The following is a 10,390-nucleotide window of genomic DNA, read 5'->3' on the forward strand; positions in this document are numbered from 1 at the left end:
ATGTTGATTTGAACCTGTGAATAATTATGTCTTAGCCCGTTTGGGTGGCTATAACCAATAACCATCGGTCAGGCAGCTTAACAACAAAAATTGCTTTTTACTGTCCTGGAGGCTGGGAAGTCCGAGATCAAGACACCAAAGACTTGGTGTCTGGTGTGGAATTGTTTCCTGGTCCACAGGGGGCTGTCTTCTTGCTATAATCTCAGATGGTGGAAGGGAGGGGGGCACGCTCTGGGGCCTCTTCTTTTATAAGGGCACTTATCCCATTCATGAGAGCTCCAACCGCATGACCTCATCACCCCTAAAAGCCCACCTCCAAATACCATTACACTGGGCTTTAGGATTTAACATATGAATTTTGGGGGAACACAAACATTCTAGTCTATAGCAAACTATCTTTTAAAAACACCAAAATTCTACTGACTTGAAAAGCAAGAGTTTGTAAATATGATTTTGCTGATTTTTTTTTTAAAGATTATATTTATTTATTTGTCATGGGGGGGGTAATACAAGCAGAGGGATCAGCAGTCAGAGGGAGAAGCAGGCTCCTCAGTGAGCAAGGAGTCAGGTATGGGACTCAATCCCATGACCCTGGGAGCTGAATGCTCCCGACTGAGCCACCTAAGCATCTGTCCCTTTGCTGATCTTTCTGTGTAACGTTTTAATACATCAGGTTTTCATTTATCGTGCTATTGCTTCAATCAATGTAGGCTTAAAGATAAAACTAGAACGCTATAGAAACCTGTTTTGAATTCGGTAAAACTGTCTGATTTACTTTATCATATTTTTAAGTCCCATGCAAGGGTCTTCTGCTATGATCCATGTGTTGTGGTGTTTTTATACTTGGAAACTGAAAAGCAGCTTATACTGGGAACAGAAGCAAGGGGCTGAGTCCGGAGCAATTTGGAGGCGAGGGCTTAGTAGAAATCACAGGCCATTGGTCTGCCCGGCCTGAGAGGTGTTCACTGGAACCCGGAATGTACATTGAACACAACAGTAACAGGATTAAGCTTTGAAGGCTGACTTTCCTTCAGCAAGAGCCAGCAAGAGTGACTGTTTCAGCCTCCCTGTGCAGTGGCTGGCAAGAGGATTGAACAAGAAGGACCTTTAAAATCCAGATTTCTGATTTTTTTTCCCTCCAAGTCCATAGTCCCCACACCTCTCTACCCAGGGATCTTTGCCAGAATCAAATGAATCCAGGCCCCTCTCAGTCAGAGGGGTTCATCCTCCTCTGATATTCAACCAAACTGAATATCATCTCCCCAGGAGTCCAAATCTCCAAACACCACCCCTGCACCCCCACCCCACCCCCCTTCCAAAGCCTTCAAGGGCAAGGCTGGGGAAGGTTGGTTCTATCACTCTCCATTTGATGGGAAGGAGGTGGAGGGAAATGGAGAACTCAGTTCTTCCTAAACAAATACAAATCACCTGAACTATGGGAAAAACTAACCCAAGAAGCAAAACTTGGCGAGAAGCTCATAAAGTCGGATTCTTCATGTGGATCAGAAATACAGAACACTCATTAAATTAATCGAGAGTCAAAGCCACTCCTTGGGCAATGATTAAGCTGAGAGTCAGAGCAAGTATGGGTGGGGAGGCTGGCTCTCCAGTCCAGGCTGCTCTTGATCTTTGGGGAACTCACGCTTTCTCAAGTCACCCCAGATTCCCCCACACAGTCCCTGGGTGGTGGCGAGGCAACCCCCGGCTTATGGCTGAAGCATGGGATTCAGAACAGAGAAGAGGTTGCTTGGAAACCAAGAGAGGAGAAAAGCCAGTATGAGGCATTCATTGGCCTCTAGAAAAAAAAAAGCAAAAAAAAAAAAAGGGAGGCAAAAGCATTTTTCTGGAGGTGGGTCTCTGATTTTTGTGGAATTCCCTAAAAAGGTTAAGGTCCATGAGCCTAGGACAATGGCACACAGTACTTAAAAACGATTCAGAATGAAGGACTTTTTGGGGGTGGCGGTGGTAGTTGGGGATGGGGGGCGGACAGGAGTTGGAATTACCGGATGGATGTAATTATTATAAAATTATCTCATCTGGAGACAGGATGCTGCTTTCCACAGCTGCATGCCATCACTTGATGGAAAATGAAAATGTCCCTGGACCAGCATTACTTTTTCCACAGAATGAAACAGGCAAGTGATCTGCAGTCAGACTTCAAAACATAAATTTTTGAAAAAGTGTATTGTTAAGATTAGCCCTTCTGGTCTCCTAAATTCCCTCAGTTGCAGAGGACATTTCTGAGTAGTTGAGAACATCGGGCTCTTGCCCAGAGTTTCAAAACCCCAGAATAAGTAAGTCACTGCTTTTTCGTTTCGAAGAGATGGTTTCTGCAGGGCTTTGGTTGAAAAGACCTGTGGCAGGCCCAGAGGCAATCCCACTGACTCCCCCACTCCCCTCCCCTGTACCGGGGAGGGGGGAATGCAGAATAGAAACTTGCTCCCCCTCAAACTTCACTCTCTTCTCCCCAGCTGGACACAGGTCTGTCAAGAATACTTGTCTACCAAGGAGACAACAGGCCACAGAAGCCATGATGACCCATGACCTCAGGTCCGTAACCCTTACCTACAGCCAGGCACACCCAGCAAAGAACTGTCAAGGCTTAGGTTCTTCAGAAGAAAAGGCGCTTTTGCCAGTTGGAGGTGTATTAATAAGTTGGGAACTGTGTGACCCAAAGCCACACCTCCTCATAAAATTGAACTGAACCGGAAAACAAGCACACAAATCAAACACATGACACCCAGCACTGCGTCTAACAGGAAGATTCCACATCTAATACAAAAGGGTGTGAGAACGCTGACTTGTGACGTTTGAAGCCACAGAAGACTCATTTAGCATAGTTGGTTAGGTGTCCTGGCAAGGACGGCCCTACATGGGCTGCTTATTCAAGTGGTTCCAAGTCCTCAAACCTCTTCCTTTGAGTACAGAAGAGTCAGGTCTGGAATGGTGCCATGGGCCACTCTGAAAGGACAGGGGTAGCGTTTGTGTAGAGGAATCCCCCTGCCCCCCAAAATCAGGAATCAGAGCTTTGCTGTTGACAACCACTGCAGGGAAAAGTGAGGGGCGAGCCGTCAAGATTCCGCGCAGGGAAGAGGTCCTCTTTTTCTTAGCAGATGCAGACACCTGGCCTCCTCTCACCTCTCCCCAAACCTGCCAGCCTCAGTATAGACACCGCCAGCTTTACCAGAGCTCCCGCTGTTTGTGTGCCAAAGGTGGGGAGCCATTTCAGGCAAGCGTCCCAGCTGCTTGCTCAGCCCAACACAGAAGGCCAACAGCTTCTGGGGGAAGCAGCAAGTGGGGTGGGAGGGGCTTTTGCCCCTGTCTACACTGCTAGGTCTGTACATTGCCCAGGCCCAGAAGTCTGAGGTCTTAGGGTTTCTCTGCCGTGTAGTTTATTTTCAGAATTGGGGCCGTCCCACAATAGTCAAACGTGGAGCCGCACATGCGATGGAGTGGGTGTCCTGGAGCAGGAATCATGGAGGAGGGGTGGATCACGAGGCTGGCCGGGATGCAGGAAGTTGGAAGGGGGCGGGGGGATGTGTGGAGTGTGGATGCCTGCCTACATCCCTGGTTTCAATTTCCACACTTCTTGGGGAAGGGCTCCTACCCTCCCCATGGCCTCAATCTACTTTCTCAACTGTGGAGTAATAGCGGCTTTGGTTGGAAGTTTACTGGGTTTGGCGCTAAGCTATGCCAAGGGCAGCTCATACGTTCTCTCGTTTAACCCACGGCAAGTCCTTGGCGTAGACACCAGCTCTGTCTGCTCATGGCGGGGGAGGGCTGAATGTACCATGCGCCAACCAGTGGGCAGGACTACCACGGATTGCTGAGGGCCAGGAAAACAGAGAACCCCTAAACAGAGGGACCCTATCCAGGGCGACAGAGGGAGATGTGAGGTCAACAGACCAAGAATCAGGCCTCAGAGGTAAAGACCCAATTGTAAAAAATTGTAAAACCCATTGGTTTTACAGATGAGCAAACTGAGGTCTGAAACACAAAAGCCACCTCCCAGGGTCTGAAAGTGACCTGAGGACAGATCTAGACGAATACCCAGGTCCCTGTCCAGATTTCCACTGTTTTTTCTTTTGTTGTTGTTGTTGTTGTTTTTTTGGGGGGGGAGTAGATGGGTAGGCAAGATGCCAGAGGAAAATATAGAAACAACTGAGAGTCAAGAAGTTAGGGTTGTGGGGTGTTGGACGAAAAGACTGGTTGCTGGTCTGGCTGTGAGCATCAGAGGCCCTACTCAGGGAGTGTGGGCTCAGCTGTCACTGGGGTTCCCCAAGGCCAGCGCAGACGTGTGCCATCTCCCCATCCTGATCATCCCACTGCTTCTCTCTCTGGATCGCTGCTAGGCCACCCCTCCCAGCATCCTTTGTTCATGAGGTGTTGCTGGCTCCTGGCCTCACACTCCTGTTTTCCAAGGCCAGCATCAGATCCCAAATGCCAAGTTTAAAAATTCCTGGTCTCAAGAGAGAAAGGTGCCATCATTACAATCTGAGCCGTTCCCTTTAAAGGTATCTATGAGAGCTTGTTTCTGCCCGGCTGGGGATGGCAGCGGGTTGGGGTGGAAAGCAGACTGCACTTTAAGCCAACCAGATGTGGCTTTAAACTTACTCCTGATGCTATCCTGCCACATGACCCTGGATAAGTCACTTAACCTCTCTGGAGGTTACTGGTACCATAGGGATAATGCTTCCTGCTCCGGCTTCTCTCATGGGACCTGGAAAAGGCCTCTGCAGACTGTAGAACACTGCCCCAGTGGATCCCGATACTCCTTTATTCTAGCATCTCTTCAGGGACCTTAATACATACAGGCCTACTGAACAATCGTTAATTCAGAAAAATGTGGCTTACCCGCGCTGTCCCCCCTCCCCCAAGTCCATTACCAGGTCCTCTTGTTGGTTTCCTGATGGAGACAGAAGAGGATGGGACTTAAGTCAGGGACCCAGGGCTTATGGTATTGATTCGGTCTCTGGGATCCTGGGCCAATCACCCTACCCCTCTCTGGTTCTCTGCTTTCTCACTGTGAATTTCAGGGCTGGACTGGATAATCACCAAAGTCATTCCCAATTGTGGACCCAAACATTTCCAGATTCTATTTGTTTCATATTTGATTCATATTTGTTTTCCACATTCCTATTTGTTTCAGATGACGTGGCTGGCCAGCAGCGCCTAGTCCAGGTAGGGGCAGCTCTGAATATGGGTGGGGTGGTACAGGATGGAGACAATGAGACTGAGCAGATACCGAGGAGCACTGGAGCCTCTCATCAGGCTCCTGCAGGAGCCACATGGCAGAGGGTGTGTGTGTGTGTGTCTGTGTGTGTGTGTTTAATGAAGGCACATGGCAGTCTGTGGTTCCTCCCTGGCCCAAACCCCTGATGCAGCCGAGGCAGATAACTGAGGACTAAGCAACAGGGTGGCAGGGGAGATTGTGCTGGGGAGGGGAGAGGAAGACTCCCCAAGGACAGGGGTGGGGTGGGGCGGGGCTAGCCAGCCTTCTCACATTCTTTTCTGGTGCCAGAGGTTGGTGAGAGGAGGAAGCCCAGCCTGGGAGCCAGCTGGCTGGGTGCTGGGGGCTGGTGGGAACACAGGGAGGAAGAGTGCCCACTGCTGTGTGGGGTGGTCTCCTTAAAACAGGCCAAGTGTTGGACAGGGGTACATCTATGTGGCATCCTCACTAGAATATGCATTGCGTATAGCAGGTCAGACTCTTAGTATCGGCTCAGGAGAGAGGATTAAAATCTCAAGAGGTTTGCCCCAAGGTTCGTGGGGACCCCCGTGACCAGCTCCAGGGGAACAGGTACAGTATATTTTTTGCTACAAGGCTCTGGTGGCATGCCTGTTTCTACAGCCATCACTCTAGTGGTACAGGAACTGCCTTTCCAAACTCCTTCCTTAACTGCAAGGAGCAAATGCCATCCATTTGTGTGCAGGGCATGGGGGCCTCCGACTCAGGACACAAAGGTTCCCTTTTCCTTGCTTCTTTCCGTCTCTGGGTGGTCCCTTAATTCCCCAAGAGAAGGTGCCTGCCTCAGGCTTTCCAGTTGCAGACAGGCCCAGTGCGGCCAGCAGTGGGTGTCCTGCAGCTCCCCAGCTCGGTGTTCTATCCAGGTGAACTACTGTCCGTGGCCCGGCCCAGCCACTGGGTGGGCTGGCACAGGGGTGTAGGCCAGGCTGGAGGACCCGGGCTAGCAGTAGGCGGAGGGCACCTGATCTTCCCCCGGAAATGGGGAAACACAGGACTAAAAGCGCCAACAGGCATTTGCCCCACTTCTCCCCAACTCTCCCAGAGTTCGCTCCAGTTCAGATACTTATCGCCTTTGGGGAAAAAAAAAATCAAGACAAGCTAGTCTTTCAGGTAGTTTCGAGGGAGCTCCGACTTTCTCACAGCGGGCTCAGAATCAAGCCTGCAGGCACCTCCTGGAGGGTGGAGGGGGTCTCCCACTCTCACTCAGGGACGCGTTCCCAATCCTCCCTCCCTCTCCCTTTCCAGTGTAAAAGTGTCAACAGGTCTGGGCTGAGCTCTCCTCGCCCCACTGAAGTCCTCAGAGCGCCCGCATCTCCCCCCATCCCCTCCTCGCGGCCCCGGCCACTTGTGAGACCCCACCCAGATCGCGAACCGTACTGCCCGCCACAGTCGTCCTTGGCCAGGGCCTGAAGTTCCCAGAAGGGTGCTCCGTTTCTCCCTGCTGCCTTCCCCTTCGGCACTCGGAGGGGCTGGGGGAGGGGAGGGAGCAGACGCGAACCCCACCCCAAACCCTCGGCGAAAAAGAGGGCTAGAGCCGGTCTCCCCGCCTCAGCTCCCTAGAGCCCCCCGCGCTCCGCTGCCCGGCTCGGGTTCGTTGGAGCCCCTAGGGATCGTGCTCGCCCCGCTCGTCTCCGGACCCGGTCGAGGAGCCAGCTGGCGGCCACCGTGCCCTGTCTCCTCCCGCCCGGAGTCCACCCGGCGCGGGGTGTGCCAGTTACCGGCAGCCTCGACCGCGGTCAGGGTCCCCGGGATGAACAGGTGGCTCCGGAGAGGAGCGCGCGGCGGTTGGCGCTCACTCACCCAGAAGATGAAGTTAAATCCGAAGAGCAGGTATTTGATGCACTTGGTGCCTCCTTTGACCGGCATGGTGCAGGCTAGACTGGCCTGGGCCGGACCGGTGTGGAACTGGGGGCGCGCGCGGCCGGGACGAGGGTTTGCAGACTTGGGACCGGGTCTTCGGCGGCAGCGGGCTGGCCTCCGGGCTGCACTTTTAAAAAGTGCCACTCCTTACTGAGCCCGGTGGCTGCGGTGCGCATGTGCCGTGGACCCCGCCCCCGGCCGACTCGGCCCCTGGCCCCACCTGCCCCACCCACGCCCAGAGGCCGGCTCCCGCCCGGCTTCCGGGGGGGTACTGGGGCTCAGCGGTCTTGGAGCCCGCACTGCCCTTTCCTCTCTTTCCTCCGGGCACAGCCCTCTCGCTCACCTTCGCTGGCCCGACCCTCCTTCCCGCCACCGACCTTCCCCTTTCCTCTCAACAGCCCCGGGATCATTCCAGACTGCTCGCTCCCCTCCTCCTCTCCGCTTTTACCTAGGAGTTCTGTGGAAGCCTTGCCCTGAAGTTCGCGCTTCGTTGATTCTGATCTCCCTGCCTGAGCCCTCCGCCTCGGGAGACCTTTCTCGGGTCGTTGGGGGTTGGGGTTGGGATCCAGTCCCCTTAGTCCAGGCGGCTGCCCGCCGAGTGAAGGCTCTTCTTGCTCTGGGCTCGATTTGAAGGGGAGCCGCCCGGCTTTATTTCTCCTTGAGGCGGCTCCTTGCAAACTTTCATTCATGGAGTACAGTCTTTACTTGGCATCTCACTCTGTGGAACAGGAATTAGCAACTGGCAGTCCAGGCGGCAAGAGAGGATGGAGGGTTATGGGAGTAATTTTCAAATATGGTTCCTGAACAGTAATATGGCTGAGGAAGTCGAGGGGTCCTGCCGTGTTTCCTGGTCTTGGGGTTCAGATGCCCTGAGAGAAGAGAGCGTTCCTAGCCAGGCTTCTGTTCTCACCTCTACTCCGCATGGCCTTTCCACTTGCCCTTTGACCTCTACATGCTGAGTTCTGATCCCGTTTCTCCTTACTTTCTGTAGCTCCCCACATTCAGTGACCTGAGTTGAAATTACCCATCTGGCATTCTGTTCCTGATCTCCTGTCTATGCTGAATGCTGCTTTCCCGCCCTACTCAGCTCCCCACCTCTATGTGGCCTAGCCCTGCCTGTGGCATGTGGTGTGGGCCTTGGGGCTGCCTGGCCCTACCCTTTTCAGTTGGAGAAACTCCTCTCCCTTTTCTCACCAAAGGATGAGGAGATTCCTTTTGCTTTGGAAGTCCCCAAGCCCCTTTGTATTTTTATTTTTTCCAAATGAAGTTTCCCTTACAAAAGCAAGAAACAGAAAATACCAACAAGCACAAAAGGAACCTAACTCAAATTTCACCCACTAGAAACAGAGGGTGTCACCCTTTGTAGCTCTGATTTTGTTTTTTATTATCACTCTCAGTTGTTTCATTGATTTGTTCAAAAACATTTTCATGTTCTACTCCTAAGGGGGCTCCTTAGGGGCAGGAACTGCGTGTCCAGGGCAGGAGTGGAGGGACTCAGGTGGCCAGACAGTGGGGGAGAGTACTGTTTGGGGCTTGGAGATAGGCTTGGAGGCTGAGGGAGCTCTGTGGAGGGGCCTCTGACACAGACTGGGAAGTGATGCTGCAGAACCAAAGGGAAGGTTGTTTCACAGGAGAATGTTCTGGCAAAGGCTGGGGCCCTGGGGCTGTCTGGGGTCTGGGGTGGATCTCACAGCTGGGGGAGGTATGTAGAAGGTCAAGGTGGAGACCCAGCTGCTGGGGTGAGGGGGGCCTCTCCTTGCTGTGTGATTTAGGTTGAGGGTTACCTGTATTTTAGGCCGTCGGGCGGGGAGGGCAGGAGGTGCAGGCAGCAAGCCCCTTGGGGATAAGGACTAGTGTTTGTCTGTCCCGACCTTGGCTCAGAGCTTTGGGGGATTATGAGGAAGGTGACAGGTGACGCGTTGTAACTGGGTAGTGTGAGGGGAGCGTGGGACACAAAAGGTGAGGTGGGGACATGTGGAGAGCAGTCAGGAGGCCCTAGGAGAGGTCAGGTGAGAGATAGAGAGACATGAACAAGATGGGGCGATGGGGTATAGGCTGGAGAGTGCAACAAAACCAGAAGAGAGGACTCTGTGTGTGTGTGTGTGTGTGTGTGTGTGTGTGTGTAGGGGGGGGAAGATCTCAGCCAGAACAGCTGGAGCCAGATGATGGGGAACTCCATTCACGTGTTCTAAGGCTTCTTGGGAGCCTGCTGTGATGAGGAAAGAGAAGCGAGGAGCTGGAGCCGGGTTCCCCTCAGTGTTGCACAATACTAAGAGCGAGCAACTGCAGGAATTTTGGTAATGCTTCACCTTTGTCACTCACCCTAATCTAGTGTCCACTGAGGACGGTTGGGGCCGGGCAGTATGTGGGGGTGGTAGGAAATCAGACAATGTTCCATTGTGCTGCTCTAAGGCAGAGGCCACCTACCTAAGGAGAAACAGGTCAGAGGAAAAGAGGATTTTATCTTTTGGTGTTCTTCTCTCCTCTCCTCCCGGTTCCCCCACCCGTTAACCAGTGCAGGTGGGAGGAGAGTTCAGGAACTATTTAGCTTATACTAGAAACCCCTTCTCAGGGTAATGTGCTTATTGAATAAAGTAGTCCTGTAGGAAGGCTTAGTTCAGTGCCTGGCACACAAGTGAGCAAGAAATGTTACCGTTACTGTTACAGAAGCAATTGGGGGGGGTATTACATACAATCAAGGGGGTCCTTATAATGTTGAGTGTGGCCATCTGAAGTCTTAATCCGACCCTTTGGTTTATTTTGGACAAGTCACTTGCTGTCTCTGGGTGTCAGGCTGTTCACCTGTAGAATGGGCACTTTGGGTTAGGAGATGGCGGGATGCCCTCCATCTGACAATCCAAAAAGCCTCTGGGCCAAAGTGTGTTTATTACGGGCAGTTCTATGGGTAACCAGGAAAGGGAGAGATGGAAAAAAATGTGGTTTGCTGCAGCTGGAAGGGGAAAATTTGGGTAAGCCCCTGAGTCAGAGATCACATGGAGGCAGAGAGGGCTTCCAGGCTTTGTGGTGCTGGGAGTGGGAAACTTTCCCGCCCTTCCCTTGGGATATCTTGTTTCTGGAAAAACCCGGGTTGGGGCTGAAGGCCCACTTTGGCTCTTGTGCGCCCCCTGGTGGTAAGGTTTGAAACCTCCGGGGCAGGCGAACTAACGACCTGCCACACCTATCTCCCCCGAAACTGCTCATCTCTCGAGCCATGGAAGGCAACAGGCAGGACCCCCGCTCTCACTGGGCACTCACTGCCCTCCTAGACATCCCACCACGGAT

The 10,390-nt window shown here is 52.7% G+C and overlaps 1 protein-coding gene across 1 annotated transcript in view; it reads right to left on the minus strand.

Moving 5' to 3' along the window:
- The window catches only part of CD9 (CD9 molecule), a 32,527-nt gene extending 25,245 nt beyond the window's left edge, over nucleotides 1-7,282 (minus strand). Inside the window, exon 1 of the mRNA XM_004766733.3 lies at nucleotides 7,049-7,282. Within this exon, the coding sequence (XP_004766790.1) occupies nucleotides 7,049-7,114 (66 nt within the window). The 5' untranslated portion in view covers nucleotides 7,115-7,282. The remainder of the gene's footprint in view (nucleotides 1-7,048) is intronic.
- Nucleotides 7,283-10,390: the final 3,108 nt, after the last annotated feature.

Source organism: Mustela putorius, unplaced genomic scaffold (assembly GCF_011764305.1).
Source record: "Mustela putorius furo isolate JIRA1106 unplaced genomic scaffold, ASM1176430v1.1 tig00003988_pilon_pilon_pilon, whole genome shotgun sequence".
Classification (NCBI taxonomy): domain Eukaryota; kingdom Metazoa; phylum Chordata; class Mammalia; order Carnivora; family Mustelidae; genus Mustela; species Mustela putorius.